Raw genomic sequence first — 20,028 nt, 5'->3', positions numbered from 1 at the left:
CTGTTTTCTGCTTGGTTCTTATTGGTGCTTCTGTTGGCTTTTCTGAATCTTTTCTGACTGTTAAGCTCCGGGGCCCTTGTCTGTCTAGACTTCTGCTCCAGAGAGGGCCCGTCCCTTTGTCCATGTATATAGTGCATGTGTGGGTGGCTGGGGCTCAGGGCTAGAGGGTGACATCTAGCAGCTGTCATTTACTCTGTAAACATTTCTTGTGCCTCATTGACCGTATTAGGCAGGATGGTCTAGTGGTTGGGAGTAGACTGCTTAGGATTTTATAGCTGTTCTTCCTTTTACTAAGAGGTTTACCAAGCTCTTTGTGCCTTGGCCTTCTCTTATGTGAAACAGGGATAGGAAATGCGCCAACTTCCGTAAGTTCTTGTGAGGTGTTGAGTTACTGCATAAATAGTCTGTCAGAACAGAGTTGGAAATGCATGAAGTACTTGGTACTCGGAGCTCTTACCATCATTTTCACTGTCATTGCTATTAGGTTTTGGTGATCAAACTCTCGATAAGATATGGTCCTTGAAGAGTTTGTCTTCCAGAATCTTCCCAGTAGTGTCTACTACTCGTTCATTCATTCATGCATCAACTGTTTTTGTGCCTCCCCATTAGCCAGGCACTGGAAACACAAGAATGAATAAAGATAGATGTAGACACGGCTCTTCCTGGAATTTATAATATGTTCAGTTGGGGCAATAATCATTAGTCAACTGATCACACATAAAGAATGTATTAATAATAATGCAGCTGTGACAGCTACCACAACACAACTGTTAGTAGGGCTTGGTCTTGCCAAGGAGGCCAGGAATGGTGATGTGACGCTTGTGCTGTCATCTGATGGATCAGTGGATATTAGCTAAATGAAGAGGGCTCCAGGTAGTGGCAACTGCAGGTGCAAAGGTCCTGTGGTAGCAACGGACCTGAGCACAGAACGGAAAGTAAGCCCACTTGCCCAGAACACTGGGGGTTGGGTGGTGGTGTGGTTGGATTTGTGTTTTGGTAAAATGAGGGCAGAGAAGCAGGCATGGCCCAGAGCCTCAGGATCTCCTGGGGACAAGAATTGGACATCAGTTCTTTTAATGCGCTGGTGTTCATTCCTCTTGGGTGTGTTAAGTGCAGAGCATCAAGGCTAAAGACTCAAGCTTGAAGTGGGCAGAACATTAAACAAGGCCATTCTTTGAGTCCTGTTTACATTTACTTAAGACCTATATTAAGGGTCAGTGAAGTGTTTTAAGAGCTCTGCTTTCATGAAAACCTTTAGAGCTCAGAAGTAAAGAGAGTTGTGTTAAATTTCTAGCCATGTGCTTGAATTTCACATAAGAATTACACAAATATGGAAAGACACAATAGAGATCATCTCTCCCAAGGCCCCATTTTCACAGAGGAGGAAACTGAGTCCCCGAGAAGTTGAGTGACAGGGGCAAAGCTGGGTCAGCCAACCTCCCGGTTGCAAAAGCTGAGTTTCACTCCAAGAACTAAGATCCCTGCCTCTCCATGAATGTTCCTTAGCTCACAATAGATGTATAAATAAATAAAGTGGCGACTCAGGAACGTGCTAATTGTTCCTTGCATCAGGGGATGGATCCTGAAATTGTACTTAAAACCATTGTTTGTGGGCAGCTAGGAAAAGTACAGGTCACGCCAGATTGTACCAGCCCTGTTAACCCATGGGCCGCCCACCGAGAGGCCTGCAGGTGCCAGCAGGTCTAAGTGGGTGAAGCCAGCCTGGTGGATGGAAGTGAGGGCTAACTCTCTGCGCAAGGGGATTCCACTCTCCCTCCCCGCTGGAAGAATGCGGTCCAGTGTCATGCCATCTTATTTCTCAAGAAGAACCAGAGACTGAGATTTTTACATGAAATTTCATATCTTTTAAATGTTGATAAATGATCCAGATGTCCCCAAACATCAGTATAGGGCAAAGAAAACACATCCACGGGCTGAAGTTGACCAAAGAGGTGTCCATTTGTGAGATCGGCCATCGCATGCATGGGAGGCATCGCTGATGGGAATGTTGCATTCCAGATTCTAGCACTAAGGACCCTTGAGTTGGGAGAAAGGGAGCTGACATGGATGGAAAAGTGCTAGGTGCCTTTCACCTCCACCACACTCAACCCAGCTCACAGAGCTGCCAGACAACCATTGTTCACATTGTGTAGTCCATCCACAAAATGATGGGCAAGAGAAACACAATAGCTTGTCCAAGGTCACAAGTAGTCAGACTGTGAACCTTTTCCTGGGGAACCTATTTGCAGGGCAGGAATATAGACACAGACATAGAGAATGGACTTGTGGACACAGTGGGGAGTGAGAGAGTGGGACGAATTGAGAGCGTACACTGACATATATACATACTACCAGGTGTAAAATAAATAGCTCGTGGGAAGTTGCTGTATATCACAGGCAGCTCAAGGTGGTGTTCTGTGACAAACCCAGAGGGGGTGGGGTGGGGTGGGGGCGTGGGAGGGAGGTTCAGAAGGGAGGGGACGTGTGTATACTCACGGCTGATTCACGTTGTTCTGTGGCAGAAACAAAGACAACATTGTAAAGCAATTAAACTCCAATTAAAAATTAAAAACAAAAAAGCATGAATCCTTGTCTGATTTAGACACCTGTGTTAGTTTGTTCGGGCTGCCGTACAAACACCATAGACTGGATGATTTAATCTATAGATGTTTATTTCTCACTGATCTGGGAGCTGGGAAGTCCGAGGTCAGGGTGCTGGCAGACGGAGCTCCTGCTGAGAGCTGCCAGACAACCATTGTTCTCTGGCAGACAACCATATCTCTCCCTGGCTGCCGCCTTGCTGTGTCCTTGCACAGCCCCTCTGCGCACGAAGAGGAGAGGGCATGGTCTCTGGTGTCCGTTCTTGTAAGGATGCTAATCCCAGCATGAGTGTTGAGGGCCCTACCTTTATCACCTCATCAAAACCTAATTATTTCCCAAAGGCCTCATCTCCAAATGCTGTCACATTGTGGCCATAGGGCTTCGACATATGAATTTTGGGGGTGGGGTGGGGTGGAGACACAAGTCAGCCTGCAGTGAAACCTGTGTTCTTTGCACTGCATGATAGTGTCAGAAAAGAGAGGTTTTAGCTGGAAGAAGGGTTAAGCCAATAGTCTTGATCTTTCTTTCTGCCATGGTTCCATTCCTGAGGCCTCCAAGGCCCCATCTTTCACCATGAGCTTTGATTCTTAACATCCTCCGAGGACCACAACACTCCCCCAACACTCCTTTCCAGTACTGGGTTTAGTGTTAGGTGTTGGACATTCCTCTGTTTTGAGGATGATGAGAAACACATATGGTTGGGGTTTGAAGCTAATTGCCCGGATGTGAATTGAGCCCAAAATACATCAGAGCTTTCAAAAACCAGAGTTCCAGTGACCACCTCTGGACCATCTGTCCTCGTCCTTCTTGAGGCTGGTCATTAGAATGGATGTGGGCTTTCCTGGCACAGACACTCAGAGTATAACTGAGAACATGAAACGCATCCCAGACTTTGTATGACCTGGTTGTCCCTAGTTAAATAAGTGAACCCTTGTCTGCAAGAGCCAACGTGGAAATAAACACAGCTGCCTTTATTTCAGTAATTAAAACACCGAAACAGGCATGCTAGTCTCTGGTTACATTCAGATAGACAGGTTTTGGTTTTTCTTCTCTCTTTTTTTTTCTCTAAGAAGACCTGTTTGCAGAATGCAACTACCACCTCACCAGCATTGAGGCCCCACCAGGTGGGATGAGGGGCAGAGGCAGTAGGGATGAGGGAGGAAGATGTGGAGGGAAAGAAGGCTGCTAATCTCAACCCCATTATTCAATCAGTTAGGACAGTTCTATGTACAGGAAGATCCCTGCCAGATTCAAGAGAATTGTTTAATTTCAGAGCGTAGCTATGTGACCAGCTTTAGACCAGCTATGTGACCATGGCTTATCCAAGTCTCTGTTCTTTGTTTTACGAAATAAGGATAATGACATCAAAATCATGATTGGGAGGTCTGAGATAATGCCAGAAGTGTCATTAGTACAAGAGCTGGTGTCTAAAAAAAGTAGATGTTAGCCATTATTATTCGTATTGTGAAAATTTAGCAATAATAAAGTGATAAATGCTGGCTGAGTACCTTGCATGCAAGCACAGAGAAGTGTGACCAGTCGCCTCGTGAGCAGCACTGTTTAACGAGTTCTCTTATTGTTTGGATGAGGTGAGCTGACTTTGAACTAGAAAGATCCAGGCCAGGCTCCTTCAGGAATGTGCTGGCCTGGGAGTGAGGGTGAGGCTAAGTTCTTACAAGGAGAGCCAGCTGTTTCTCCTTTCTGCAGAGGAAAGAACAAGAGGAAATGACTCTCAGTTCTTCATTCTACTCCAGCCAAACAGTAATAAACTTTGATGGATTATCCAAGTCCAATGTCAAAACCTAAATCAGCTTCCCCAGGTTACCCCAGCCAGCCCTAATTGTGGAGTTAGTGTGTTCCCTGGGAAATGTGAATTCATATAAATATTAGCCAATGCAAAGGATCACCAGAAAGGTTAAGTTTTATATAATTGGGTCCCGAAATTCAGTTGTTACAAATAATTGGTGTTTTCTTCTAAGACATGTCTCCATATCTAAAAAATGAGCTCCAGTTTAAACATTGGCAGATAGACTTTGGGGTAGCTCTGCGGAAGAACTCTGGACTAAGGATCGTTAGGTTCTACAATTGATCATTAAATCAAAAGAAGGATGCAGAGAACTTTTAAGATCAAATTTGTCAGGAATTATTGATGTTCAGTCGCTAAGTCGTGTCTGACTCTGCGACCCCATGGACTGCAGCACTCCAGGCTTCCTTGTCTTTCTCTATCTCCCGGAGTTTACTCAAACTCATGTCCATTGAGTCAGTGATGCCATCCAACCATCTCATCCTCTGTAGCTCCCTTCTCCTTCTGCCCTCAGTCTTTCCCAGCTTCTGTTTTTTTCCCAGTGAATCAGCTCTTTGCATCAGGTGGCCACCTCAATAAAGTGGCAAGTTTTCCCTAAATTAAAGTCAGTGCTCATGGTCCATCAATATGAAGACCATGAATCAGATTATTTTCTGTTGAAACTGACTTAGAAAATGACCCCTCAGAATAGACATATTCTAGTGAAATCCCTTGTTATCACAACCTACAATTCTGTCTGCCCTGGCGTGGGCTGGACCTGAGTATGTTCTTGGTTTAAATTCTCTATGGGGCATCAGTGTGGTTTTGAACGCCCCCCTCCAGCCTCCATCCTAATGTGGCTGCATTTTGACTAGTGGGGACAAGTCTGGGTTAGAGGTTTGAGTTTCATGAACTTTCCCAGGAACAAGAGTGGCCAAACTAAAACACGAAAGCATGCTCCTGCTAAAACATTCTTTTCAGTAACTAGTCCACTAATTGTAGAACGTTAGGAAAGTGTGAGAAAGCTACTGTTTATGTGTCCTGGTTCTTATAGGAACCTATGCAAGTAGGTTCTTAAAAGTGCTTTCGGTTTGTGGTTGGCTAGAGGTGGGGGGTACACATAGAGAGAGGGGTCATTGATGCTTTCCTTCATTTCATCGGTGAATATTTGTGGACTTTCTGCCAGGTTCTGGGGCAGCTGTTGAGGTGAGTGGTTCTTGCTCTTAGGGAACGTACCACAGAGTAAGATGAAGGAACTGAACAGGCAGCTATCAAGCAATATTTTAAGTCAGGTGGTGGGAGAATCCAGAGTGCTGGGGAAGTGCGAGGTGGGGAGGGGGCACCCTTAGATCTGGGAGAAGGCACCCTGTTGAAATCTGTAGGATGGGGCAGGTGAGAGTCAGGTAGAAAGGGCAAGTGAGGAGAGAAAAATCTTGCCACTCATCTCTCCATACCTTTTCACCCCTCCTTCTTCCTGGGGAGATTTTTTTTTTTTTTTCTCAGTAGAAATAAATGCTCACAGATGGAGGTTTCCGGAAACCAGAGATGAGTTATCTGCAGCTGGCCTGAGGCAGGAAACTCACATTTTCCTTCTCTTTCCAACCACCCTGCTTCGGTTCTTGTTGGGAGGGAGGCGTCGTGAAGGAAACCCCAGAGATTTTCAAGGAAAGAGGAGTTTCCAAGAATTGAGCTCCATCTCTGACAGGTTGGAGTTGAACGTCCTTGTTCTGCGTTAGTTGGCTGCCCGAGTCCCAGAGCGGAGCTCTGCCTTAGCTGGGTGCAGCCCTGGGAGGAAACTGTTGACCCAACTGGGACCTGAAGCTGGGGCGAGAGCTGGGAGGGGAGGAGAGGAGAACTCGGATGGAGCCCACAGGCTGGCAGAGGGGACTGGTCTGAGTCAAGATTCCATGACATAATAGCAGACTTTATAGAACATTTATTTAGTGCATGCCAGGCTCTGTGTGTTAACTCTGGTAAAACTCACCACACTCGTGTGATCTGGGTGCTGCTGTATCTCCCTTTTATAGATGAGGAAATAGAGGCACAGAGAGGTGGAATAACTGGCCCAGAGTTTGCAGAGCTAGTTAGCAGCTGACCTGAGACTTGCACCTGAGCCTCCCATGTTCCTTAACAAACAGTCAGTGGGGAACTTCCCTGGTGCTCCAGTGGTTAAGAATTCACCTTCCAATGCAGAAGATGCGGGTTTGATCCCTGGTCGGGGAACTAAGATCCCACATTCCCGCTTGTGGCAGCTACTAAACCCAGGGTTGCACCAAAAGCTCCTGCCTGCAGCAGCCAAATAAATATATAGGTAAATAAAATTTTAAAAACAAACAGAAGAATAAGAACAACAACCAAAAAACAGTAAGTGGGCTCCAAGAGGCGCATGATGGGCCTTGTCCAGATTTAAGCCTGATGCCCCTGGACAGAGGTTCATGAACAGATCATCAGATGGTTGGAGCATTGCCTTCTGAGAACTCGTTTGAGAGGCCTTCAGGCAAGATCTCTTTCTGGCCCAGGTCACTCTGCCTGATGCCTTGTGTCTGCTCTGGTTGAGAAGGAGCCTTATCTTTGGGGGCAGGAAGAGTAATTTGAGGGAGGGAGCTCATGAGAAGCCTCCAGGGCCAGCCCATGTGGTGGCTGGCCTGCACAGCATCTGGACATCTGCCCTGAAAACCCAGGGCTCTCTGGAAAGTTTATAGTGGGCAGCGCTGGACTTGGAGCTGGTCAACTGGTCAGTGGGACCGAGACCTGGCTGCTGGTTCCCGCAGAGTTTGCTGCAGCCCCGTTGTTGGTGCCCGTCTATGTCCCTTCCTTACCTTATCTGCCTGCCCCTGTGGGCGTGGGGGCGGGTACCTCTGCCTGATGTTCAGGTGGGCCTCTGTTTGAGTTGGGATCTGCCGGTGTGTATGGCTTCAGGCAAGGCTGTGAGTGTCAAGTCTTCTTGTCTTCAAAACAAGGGTCAATTCCTACCTTAAAGGCTACTGGAGGCTTTGTGCCAACTGCTTAGCATAGTACAAGCGGCATGATTTATAGCTCTGGAAGTGCTTGCTGTTGGCTTTCTTCATCTTTTTCACTGTGCCCACTGCCACCCAGGCAGTGCAGAGTATAGAGAGGTGTGAGAGTCCTAGCGTTTTATCTGAGTCATGCACACGATCTCTGATGGGCCTCTATAGAATGGGGGCCTGTGAGGAAAGGTCGTTTCCATGTGCTCCTGCTTAAAAGATGCCGCCTCCTTGAAACACACCCTGTTGCAGATGTGAGGTGGGTCATCTTGGGAGAATTTAATGATCAAATCAGAGAGGCACTGACCAGTTTAGGATCAGGCAGGATCCTGTAAGGTCCCCCCTGTTCCTGGACCCTGAGGGCATCTGGCCAGATCCTGCCAAGGGGCCTGGGGCAGCCCCCCATTGTCATGTGGCACCGAAATACTACACAACTGATAACGGTTTCCCCAGTCACGCCGGCTAGACTTTAGCCCTGAGGCACCTCTCTCTAAGCTGCTTCATCATCCTTTGGAATTTTGCTGCTTTGGAGCTTGTGCTCAGGGGAGACTGTGGCTCACATCAAAGGTGGTTTCTCTGTGTCATTTCTGCTATTTCCTGCCCTGCCTGCCATTCGGTCATCCCTCTGCCTCTCAGCTGGCTAGAATCCAGCTTCTGTGCCTCATTTACCATCGGGCCCACAGAAGTGGGAAGTTGAGTTGACAAGATGGTGTGGGGGGAGATGGCAGGCCTGTGTAATAGCAGGAAATCCTGTCATCTGGGGTGGTGTCTCACCCGGTCAGCCTGGAGGGTGAGGGGTGAGATAACACAGATCAGGGCGTGAGCGGTTCCCCATTTCTCCTTGTGATGGCCCTTTTGCGTTGAGTCCCACGTAAACATTCACTTCCCATTACTCTCAAGCCCCCACTTCCTTCTCATTCTAGCTCAGTGGCTGCTGCTGGTGGTGGTGGTGGTAATGATGATTGTGGTGGTGATAGTAACGATCGTGGTGGTGATGGTCATGGTGGTGGTGCCCGTAGCGATGGTGATGTTAGTATGTTGGTTATGGTGGTGATGGTGGTGATGATAGTGATGGTGGTGACACTGGTGATGGGGGTGATGGTGGTGGGGGTGATGGTGGTGGTGATAGTGATGGTGGTGACACTGGTGACGGGGGTGATGGTGGTGGGGTGATGGTGGTGGTAGTGATGGTGGTGGTGGGGCTTGTACGATGGTGGTGATGATAGTGATGGTGGTGACACTGGTGATGGGGGTGATGGTGGTGGTGACACTTGCCAAGCTTTGCTGTATGCCAGGCAGTGTTCTATAAACTCACCATTCCAAGGTTAACTAACTGACCCTTGCAGTAATTCTGTGGAGTGGATCCTTTGATTACCCCCGAATTCCAGTTGAGGAAACAGGTACAAGGGATGAACTTGTAAGTTAACTTGTAAAAGATATTGCTAACCACAGGGTTCAGACCCAGGTCTTAATGAAACTGCACTCTTAGTGAAACTCTTCTCCTCTCTATCCTAAGCCCACTGCACACCCTCTCAGTAACCTCTGAGGTTCTGTTTTCTTGTGTCTACAAAGCAGAAATATCACTGCCACCTAACAGTTTTGTCTTAGGCTTAAATGAGGAAACACATGTACATTATTGACAGTGGTGCCTGGCACTTAATAAGTGCTCAGTAAACTTTAATTAGGGAAAAAAAAGTGAGGCTCCATCCTAGGAGCAATTGGTTTTTTATTCATTATTATTAATTGCTCCAATATGTAATCACTTTCCTGTTTCCTGGGAAGAAACCCTAGAAAAGGATGGAAAAAGAGGAAGGGAGGCTGCTGACTTTGGTGCCTCTGTGCCCAGGAGAAACACACATCCAAGGTTTTGGGAATCAGGTTTTCCATCTCTTCTGTATGGAGGGGACCACAAAACACAGGCTCTTTAATCCTGTCTTTCTTCTGCTTTTCTCTTCTTTCTTGTACTTTCCAAGCTGAACTGGAAAACAGTGAGGAAGATTATAGGGCTGAGTGATCCCTCTGTGGATTTAGATCTGTGCATCCCTGCCTTGATCCTTACCATTTTGGGAAAAGATGGTACCCTGTCTGTCTCCCGAGGGAGTGGTCCCGATGGGGCGGAGTCATTGTCAAGCTCTCCTATCCTCCTCTCCTAGCGCCTCACACCGTGTCTGACACACAGTAGGTTTTCAGGAAATGCTTGTGATGTGGTGGGATTAACTCCTGGGGTCCCGATGCTCTGTCAGTCCCCTTCCTGTTTTGGTGGAGAAGTTATGCCAAGTTCCCCTTGAGATGGCGCCTCAAGGCCGAGAGGCAGAAAATCCCTTTCCCTCACTTCAGCTAAGGCCAGGGCAGAGCTTTTCAGAAGGGCACTTTCCTTGTAAATCGAGCGCAAGTGGAGCACACACAGAGTATAGACATCGACGGTGGATCCCACACAACGCAGCGGCTGACTGCTCTCAGCTGGGCCAGCGGGCTCTGACCTCACCTTACCCCGCGCTCTCTGTGTTAAGATCTCGGGGTACCGCCCCGGGGTGGGTTTGCACTGGCAGACTCTCAGGCCTTGTGGGTTTCTGTTCCCCGAGGTCAGTCTGCTTCCTGATACTGTGCTCTTGATGTGGGAACGCATTCCCACAATTCCTTCCCGGCCTCGAGCCATCCGCTGGCAACCTTGGTGGTGGCGATCGTTAATTAGAAACCATCGTTTTTAGGGTGTTGAGCAGGACATGTCCACCATGTACTCCCAGATTTTAAATATCTAAGGAATCTCCCTTCCCTGTACTCCAGAAACCCAGTTCCTACTTCCCTGCCAAAGATCACTTTTATTGTAGTCGTTTATTGGCTTTTCTTCCAGAGTTCCTTTATACATACAGAAGGAATACTTACGGAAAAGCAGCTGGGGATACTTACTTGACACTTTATATGAGACCCACAAACTGGGGTCTGATGAGGTGATTTGGTGTCTACAGCACTGCATCTCCCAACTTCAAGGAAGAAAGTTTGCTCAAGTGTATTGTTGCCCGACTTAATTTCTAGTAATAGCTTCAACCTTCTTTTTTTTTTAATTAATATATTTATTTTAATTGGAGGCTCATTACTTTATAGTACTGTGGTGATTTTTGCCATACATTGACATGAATCAGCCACGGGTGTACATGTGTCCCCCATCCTGAACCCCCCCTCCCACCCCCATCCCCTTCAACCTTCTGTAACCTCCTCTGTCCATGGGGATTCTCCAGGCAAGAATACTGAAGTGGGTTGCATGCCCTCCTCCAAGGGATCTTCCCGACCCGGGGATTGAACCCATGTCTCCTGTGACTCCTGCACTGCAGAAAGATTCTTTACCACTGAACCACCTGGGAAGCCCCAGCAAAGTGTTTTGTTGCCCAACTTAATTTCCAGTAACAGCTTCAACCTTCTGTAGCCTTCTTTTAGGGGAGATACAGGGGAGAAGACACAACCCAGTGCATTTACAGATAATTTTGAAAATGCATGTGTGTTTTGTGTGTTTAAAAATTAAGGTACTGTGTGTGTGTGTGTGTGCGTGCGCTAAGTCGCTTCATTCGTGTCCAGCTGTGTGACCCCGTGGGCTGTAACGTGCCAGGCTCCTCTGTTCATGGGATTCTCCCGGCAAGAATACTGCAGTGGGTTACCGTCCCCTCCTCCAGGGGATCTTTCCAACTCAGTGATCAAACCCGTGTCTCTTATGTCTCCTGCATTGGCAGGCAGGTTCTTTTACCACTAGCGCCACCTGGGAAGCCCCAAAGTACCGTATATTTTAGTTCAAAGGGCCACTTGGACACCAAATCATATAGCTATGACAGAACAGCAAGTTAGACCAGATTTGACAAATGAATTTGTTGATATTGTGTAAATAAAAAACTATATATATATTTCTCTTTTCTTTTCACATATTATACATACTGTTCTGCAACTTACTTTTTTAAAAAACTTAATGTAATGTAGGCATCTTCATATCATTACTAAGAACACATTTCCTTTTGTGTTTTTTTTTATGGTTACTTAGAACTTCATTGTATGAGTGAACCAAATTTTTATGAGCACTTTATTGATGCAATTTATGTTAATCCCTATATTTCATTGCAGCAAAAATCTTGTACATATATGCATTGACGTTGTCTAACCAGTAACATGTGCAGACAGAAATAAGACAGGATTTTGTAAGGGACAGATAGCTTGCTGATTTACCCACCAAGGCCAGTAGAATGTTGATTTAAATGATCAGGTAAGGTCTATTCTGTTCTGGTAACTCTAATAAAAATACCTAGTGGAGAGGGTTTTGAACTTGGGATTTGATAAAAGGACAATTGCATGGTTCTCTTACAAGATCTGGTTATAGTCCATTACGATTAATGTATGTAAAGCAGATTTCCACACCTGGGTCTGGCCCCGCTTCAGTAAAGAACTGAGGACCACCCTTATCAGTGTGATGGGAGCACCTCTTTCTATTATGCTTCTTTGTTTATATCCATCAGCATCTTACTGCTCTGGGGTGGCTGCTGCTAGTTTCTGAGTCCTTTTGCTAGGCCTTTGTCTTGGCAGTTGGAACAAGTTCACTCTATAGCCTCTGTGCCTTTATGAGCTGGTTTCTATCTTGAGCTTTGTCTTCCTGTAATGGTCTGCAGAACTCTGACGTTGGCCATGGCTTGATGGAGCCTTGGCTGTAACCTCAGGGTGCCATACCATTCCTGTCACTGGCAGGGGAGGAGACCTTGAGGTCCTCAGTTGGGTAGCATCACGATGCTCCCAGGGTACCACTCTGAAAATCCTTGAGCGATAATCACCTGCTTAATCACGTCCAGTCCCAGCTAACAATGATTACGCCCCTGCCATGCTCCAGGAGGTTTCCATAGTTCTTGACTTTGAAGGCCTACTCCTACTGCTGAACTCTCTTTTTTGCTTTTATCTGAAGCATCTTCATGAGCACAGCGTTCTCCCAGTGTGGCTTCCTTGGGACACCAATTCCATAGCACACAATTTAGCCTCAGAACCGTGTTGACCCCTCTACATTGTGGGCCCTGAAGATAGACTTGAGCAGCTCTGTTAGTAGTAACTGACTGTGAGGCCTTGTTTCCCCCACTTTTTGATGAAGCTTGGCTCCCACACCTGTTTTTGAGACTTCCCGGTGGCCGTGAAGACTTTGTTGGGAGCCAGCAGCCAGAAGCAGCTTCCCTGTCTCTTCCTGTCCCAGGGCCACTCCCTGGGACCACCTGCTTGATTTCCATGTCCGGTCTGAGAGGGGCCTCTAGCCTCGAAGACCAGCTGGTACCCACCTGCTCTTGGCCTGGTGACTGACGAAGACTTCCCTGTCTTGGTCAAACCTACCCATATGTCAGTGAACCTTAGGTTCTCTGGGTGGGGTGTCCTTCTGATCTCTTGGATCAGAAAATGCAGTTCTCTTGGATCTCAAAATGCAGTGTCCACCATAGACACATCTTCAGTTCTGGGAAAAAGAAGGTATTTTCCTTGCTCATTGTGGGTTTTCAGCATTCCAGGGTTCTTCCTGGTACAAAAGTTTAGGTCATGGATGGTTCTTCTTCTTGGGGCCCAATCTTGTTGTGTCTATCTTCTGCACCTTGTGACATCTTGCTGTAACAACTTTCTGTTTATCCGACACATGGGAACGCGTTGTTTTGAGGAGTTAAAACCCAGTTGGTGTGGTCAGAAGTTTGAATGTTTGCTCCTTAGTAACCGTGGCTGATGGGATGCGTAAATAAAGTCATTGGATGTTCTGAAGGTTTTCTTCTCTAGGGAACTCACTGGATTCTTGGCTTCAGCTTCCTTACCTTGTTTGGATTAAATTAAAGGAAGAACAGTAGGGATGTTTGCATGATTTGTCACAGGGAGAAGGAGGTCTGGTGCCAATACTCCCATTTTTCAATATCTTTCTTTCTTTCTTTCTTTTTTTTTAGCTCTTAAGGCTCTTTGAACTTATCTTGGGAGTGTATTGATTAACCCGCTGGCTCCCTGCAAAGATGTAAGCTCCTTGAGAACAGAAACCTCACCTGTTTTTGTTCTCTTCTGTACGACTGGTGCTGGGACAGTGACTGGCACATAAACGGCAGCTGAATGAATGAAAGTTGGGGCTGGATAAATAAAATAGACCCGTTCTCCCCTCGAGGACTGTTTGGTCGCTTGGGGATGGGCAGTTAGACCACCGAAACCACGGTACCTGAATATATTCTCCCATGAATTTTTGAGGCAAGACAGGGCAGAGTTATGCAAGAATGTTGAATTTGCAGGAAAAGCTTGAATGTTAACTCTGCCACTGACTTATTTGGGAGACCTCTCTGTGCCTCAATTTCTTTATCTAGACATGAGGGATAATAATTGCTCCCCCCACACACACATTTTCCAATACTTGGATGAAGAATGTATGAAAAATGTGAAATGCATTTTAAACCAGGAACTCTGCAAACATAGGGGCATTAATTACACAGTTGTGGTATTCCGCTTCCTTATCTTTTGCTGCATGTGAAGCAAGGTGCCCTGGCCTGCCTCCACCTCTCTTAGAAATAAGATACCCTGTGGCTGCCCTCTGGAGATGCTTTACCCATAAAGTGAATGAAGGAGCAGAAGTCCCTCTAGGATTCCCGTCCCCCAACCCCCATCCTTTAATAACCTTGGTGGGGGTAGGGCATTCCTAGGGCCTAGGAAAGCACACTCCCTTCCCAGGCCTGGCCTCAGCACCTGTGTCTCTGGCAAGCGCGCCAATTCACCGTGCATCCAAGAGCTGGACTGCAGGAGCTGTGGCATCAAGGACTGCTTGACAGTGTTTCTCTCTCTCCAGGCGGCTGCTGAAGAGTGAACTTGGATCATTCATTACAGACTATTTCCAGGTAAGTTCTGTGCATCTGAGCATGGGTTATTCTTTGCATGTGGGTACATAGACCGTAAGGGATGACCGATATGGTACACAGGACATGCCTTCAACATCCACAGTTATGCATCCCGAGTTCCTACTATGTGCTGGGACTGCAATGCAGCACCTGTGGAGGCATACAAGGCAAGGGTCCTTGCTCTTTTGGAGAGTATAGTCTCAGGCAGCAGTTGTTAGGCTTTTTGCTCTCAGGAACCCCTTTATGTTCTTAAAAATGATCATTTATTTGGATTAACTGTATCTTCACCATAATAGAAATTAGAGATGAGAAACTTTACTATGTGCCTTCATTCATTCAATAAACCTACTTATTCATTCAATAAACCTACTAATGTTAGCATTAATGACATTTTTATGAACAATAACTTTTTCAAACTAAACATAGAAGTGTGGCATTGTCCTATAGGCCTGCATATTTGCCTGCAGGCTGGGTCCTCGAATCGGCTTCATCATCAGTCTGTTGTGATAATGCGTGTCTGGAAAATATTGCACATAGTCTCTGGAAAATTCCACAGTACGCTCACGGAGGATGCAAGGCAAATAACAGCTTAGTGTTGTTAAGAAAATCGTTTTGACCATGTGGAAGAGGTCTGGGTGATCCCCCAGGGGACGCTGACCCACACTTGGAGAACTGCTCCACTATTGCCATTCCCTGCCAGCCCGTGGATGGTACCTAACTGAGTGTAATGATACGTCCCTTAGCCGAGTTCTTTCTTGTCACTAAGCCTCTCAGTCTGTTCTGTTAAAGGTAGAATTCAATCAGACAAGCTAACATTCCTCCTGCCTAGACACTGTTGTCGTGCAGCTAGTGAATTCAAGACTCCAGGTGCAGTCACAGGATGGTTTCTAACCCACTGGCACGAGCTGGCTTCCTGACCCCAGCCAAAGGCACGTGGTGGGAGGGCGTGGGGAGGTGTCATGTAACTGAGTGGGTGACTTCCACGAAGTCGGAGCTGAGTGTCTGGGGCAAGCTGCTTCACCTCTCTGTGCCTCAGTTTCCCCATCTGTAAAATGGAATTAAAACCAAAAAAAGATCTACCTTATAGGTCACTGCCTAGTCCACATGAAATAATGCATGCAAAGCACACAGCACACAGTGTGCGGGGGCTGGGGCAGGGGGCAGCAGAGAGGAATGCTTGGAGCCAGACTGCCTGGGTTCAGCGCCCAGCACAGCCACTTTCTAGCTATGTGGCCTTGGAAAGTCATTTTACCTCTCTTATTTTAGTGTCTTGTTCTGTAAAAACAGGGGTCATAGAATGTAACCTTATAGGGCTGTTGTGAGGACTAAGGTAATTATTATTTGTTAAGTGTTCGAACAGTAATTAATACAGAGTAAGACAGAATAATGTGTTCATTAAATATCTATATACTGTTGACCTTTGAACAACATGGGTTTGAATTGCAAAGGTCCGCTTTTACACAGGTTTGGTTTATTTTTTAATAGTAAATAGTATTGTACTGTAGGATCCGTGGTTGGTTGACTCTATGAATATCAAAGATCTTGGTAAGCAGAAGACTGACTATAAATTATATGCAGATTTTCAAGTACGTGGAGGGTTGGCCCCCCAAAGCCCCCCACGTTGTTCAAGGATCAGCTGTATACATATTCTTTATTCTAAAGTGTAATTCATCCATTTTAATGGGAAAGTGACATAAAAATCCATAACAAATTGGTTTCAGGTTGGTGATGTTATTTTGTATCCCAGGTGAGCATACTTTTAAGACAGTATAAATAGTCTGTAGGTTTTAAAAACAACACAGGCGTCCTTTCATTTTCTTTGAATAGATCAGGAAGCTTAAACTTTTATGTGCACTTTGAAAGAATGATAAATGTCAGTTGTTACACACACCCACACACACACCAGAAAGTGGCCACTTGGCCATTCTAAGTCTGGACAAAGCAAGACCCAACAGAAGCTGGGAATTCAGTCAGGTCAAAAACCTCAGCAGCTTGAAAGACAACCCCTGTCCAGGGAGAGAGACAAACAAAGATTAAAGAAGAGATAATTAGTCACGAATGTGAATCATTTCAGTTGCCCTTGACTCAGAGGTCAGTCTTGTCCACAGGCTCTTCTCTTGCTGTCTGTAGTTGACTGAGTTTTAAATCCCACTACAGAAGTGGTTTTTCAGTCCCTCCTGGAGAAACCTGCTGGCCCAGCTGCCTTCCTCATTGACATTTAAAATAGACAAGGTTCCCTGTGTGGTTTCAACCAGGTTTGAAGTGTCAGTCATTGCTTGCTTTGGGGGCTCCCCCTCAGATGGGTGGGGGGGGGGCTTTTGGGTGGAGGTTTGTTTATCTGGGAAGCGCTGAGGTTTCGGGGGCAGTTAGTACTGCTTACAAAGTGCGCCAGACACTTAACAGCTGGTAACCACATGTCATGTTTTATCTAGAGCTTAATCAGAGAGACTGCTTGGTGACTATTCAGTCTCCTTCTGGGGTTTTTTTATGATGTCAAATCTGGGTTTTTTCCTTAGTTTAAGGTGCTAGATTGGAACAAAGGCTATCCTAGACACTGTTTGTTAAAATGTAGGTTTTAGGTCTCGTGCGGGCCCAGAGCCATTTTTTAAATTTGTTTGATTCTCTAGTCCCTAGAAATTACCTAGCACATAGTAGATGCCCAATAAACTTTCCTGGGCTAGAGGAAGGCGTTGTCCTTCCTCTTGTGTCTGTGGGTACACAAGAGATTTGAGGAGGTGTATGCCGTGGTATTGAGCAACCTTTCCTTCATGGTGTTTCCTTATTTTCCTTTGGCACTTCTGATCCTGCCAGGGAAAGTCTTGGTTTGCGCCCTTGTGTCTGTTATGCTTCTGCAAGACTTGATGATCTCTCTTGTTTAAGGAAGAGAGAGCAGGTTTCAGACTTAGTGTCTTCAGCCAGAGCACTGTCTAATTATAATTAGGGTTATATAACATCATTTAGTTTGCATTGAGTAGATCCTGAGTTACATTCTGATTATGGTAAATGGTGTTGCTATGGTTTCTTTTTTGAACATATTTATATTTTGAAAAAGTGGATTGAGGGGAACTTCCCTCAATTCGCTGGTGGTCCAGCGGTCAAGACTTCGCTTTCCAATGCAGGAGGTGTGGGCTTCTGGTCAGGGAGCTAAGATCCTACCTGCCTTGGGGCCAAAAACCAAAACATAAAACAGAAGCAATATGGTAACAAATTCAATACAGACTTTTAAAATGGCCCACATTTTTAAAAAAAATCTTTAAAAATAAAGAACAAAAAATGGATTGATTGAAGAAAAATAGTATATAGGAATAACAGTGTAAGTGGCCCTGGTTGTGGCCAAGTGGTGACGGTGGTTTAAGAGAGACTCAGGTTTGGAAAGTCCTTCGCCAGGCACCCTTGGTAATGGGCTGGTTTCAAAGCCACGCCGAGAAGAGTTCTTCAGATAAAGAGGGAAATCCAGGAGGGAAGGCGGATAGAGGCAACCTCAGCCTTCACACTCAGTTATCAGCTGTAGTTTTAAGAGGGACAGTCAGGATGGGCTCCAGAAAGAGCATTCATCCAGCAAGAAGGAGGGGGCAAGGTCTGGGGACAAGTGAGGAATGAAATCCGGGGGTGGACTGTTGCAACCTACATGCCATGGACATGGCTGTTGGGTAAGGTGATGAGCGGGCTCCTCTGTGTTGGAGGATCAGATGCCCTCCCAGACATCTGTGCTCAGCAGTGAGGCCTGTCTCCTGGTACCCAGAACCCCCAACCCAGAGATCACTGTTTGTAAAAGCCATCACTGGGGCTCTGCTTTTGAAAGTGAACATTCTCATTTTGCAGCTTTAAAAAAAGATGGTCTTGAAGGAAGAATAATGAAAATGACCCCAGGTGAGGGCAGGGGAAAAGCAGGTGGAAAAATGGTGCTTATCTTATGCTTGCACACAGAGAAGTCAGCCGGTTTGATTGGCAAAAGCACAGATAGATTTCTGGAAGACACCGGCCAGAAAAAATCTTTGACATTTGCAATATTGATTTTCTTTTTCCCTCAGTCTGTTTTGAATTGCGCCCAGAAGGAAAATTGGGGTTTCCGACAAGAACTCTATATCCTAGAGACAGCCCTGGGGAGGTAATTGATTTCTTTTAACTCTGGAAATGGATGATAGGAAATGCTCTGCATTTTTCTCTTAACTGATTAGGTACCTTGGTGGTTCAGGACGTGGGGATGGGAAGAGTGGCAGGTAGCACTTTCTGTGTTTCTTCGTCTGTGTTGTGTCTGTTGGAAGCTTTTCCTCAAGCCCAGAAAGTTAAATTGTTTTTGGTGAAACCAGAGTTTTGCTTGATACAGAAACTCAGTGTGTAGTCAGTGACTTTCAACAAGATTTGTTGTTTTTATTTAGTCACTCAGTCGTGTCTGACTCTTCTGCGACCCTACGGATTGTAGCCCACCAGGCTCCTCTGCCCATGGGATTTTTTCCCAGCAAGAATAATGGAGTGGGTTGCCATTTCCTTCTCCAGGGGATCTTCCCAACCCAGGGACTGAACCCACGTCTCTTGCATCTTCTGAATTGGCAGGCAGATTCTTTTCCACTGAGCCACCTGGGAAGCCCTTGAACAAGATACTACCTAGCAAAAGGGGAAATTTGGCAACCACACTTGTCAATAGGTCACAGATGGCCTAGTAGTGTGTGATATGAATGTTTCCATCTTCTGCTCATATCCGTGAGTCCCAGGAGGCCAGTTTCCCATTAACTCACCATTATCAGAGAGGATTCATCAAAGGCATGTGGCACGTGGCAGGAAGCTGAAGGAGAGACCCATAGGAACATCCTGGTCACCATGGAGAATGAAACTGAAGTGCAGGGCTGTAGATACATCCATCCAGGTAATACAGAACATTATGTTAGCTGAAGCCCTGAGTGGAAGGTAAAGGCTTGAAAACAGGCCCAGAATAAATGCATTGTTTAGGTACAAAGATAGGGCTTGTAAGAATCCAGGAAGATTAGGGTGGAGAAACAATAAAGAGTGGGGGAAATAATTTTTGCAATTTCCAAACCCAAATGGAATAGGGTACAAAATTTTAAACTCTTCTTTAATCCACTTGGGAAGGCTAGCATGATTCCTGAAATGGGAAAAAAGATAAATTAGGAGGGCTTCTTCAGGTGGCGCTAGTGGTAAAGAACTAGCCTGCCGTTGCAGGAGACATAAGAGACTTGGGTTCCATCCCTGGGTCGGGAAGATCCCCTAGAGGAAGAAATGACTACCCGCTCCAGTATTTTTGCCCGAGAGTCCATGGACAGAGGAGCCTGGTGGGCTACAGTCCGTAGGGTCACAAAAAGTCAGACATGACTGAAGCAACCTTAGCATGCAAGCACGCAAGTAGTGAGGGACAGTTCCCATATACTGCTTTGAAGGTGAAATTGGAGCCAATGAGAAGGTCATTAGAGGTTGCATTTTGAATTTGGCGAGCTCTTGGAAGAGAGGCCTTACGTACAGAGTCTATGAACACTGGGGTGGCCTAACGCTTCCCTTGGCTGCTGAGAAGGGACAGGAAAAAGTTGGCATAGTCTGGGGGCTTCCAGGAGGACCCCTGGCTCTTTCAGGCTGCCTTCTGCGGGGTTACCCACCAGCCGGTGGTTACCTTCCAGCCGCTTTGCTGTGCTTAATCTCCTTGGCAATTACTTGAATTTTATGCAATTATTTGAATATTTTTATTGGACTTTCCTCCAATTTTTATGAAGATAAATGGAAAAATGAGTCTTGAAATGGATATCCATAAATTTTAATATAAGTGAGAGAAAGA

General features: G+C 46.1%; 1 protein-coding gene across 13 annotated transcripts in view; it reads left to right on the top strand.

Moving 5' to 3' along the window:
• PRR5L (proline rich 5 like) overlaps nt 1–20,028 on the top strand; it is a 160,501-nt gene that overhangs the window by 100,022 nt on the left and 40,451 nt on the right. For all 13 annotated transcript variants that reach the window (XM_070473173.1, XM_070473171.1, XM_020904975.2 and 10 more), the window contains one exon: nt 14,198–14,246. In XM_070473173.1, coding sequence (XP_070329274.1) covers nt 14,198–14,246 — 49 coding nt within the window. The remainder of the gene's footprint in view (nt 1–14,197; nt 14,247–20,028) is intronic.

This window comes from Odocoileus virginianus, chromosome 10, assembly GCF_023699985.2.
Source record: "Odocoileus virginianus isolate 20LAN1187 ecotype Illinois chromosome 10, Ovbor_1.2, whole genome shotgun sequence".
Lineage (NCBI taxonomy): Eukaryota > Metazoa > Chordata > Mammalia > Artiodactyla > Cervidae > Odocoileus > Odocoileus virginianus.
Note: the sequence above shows the minus strand (reverse complement) of the source record. Positions and strands in the feature narration are given on the sequence as shown.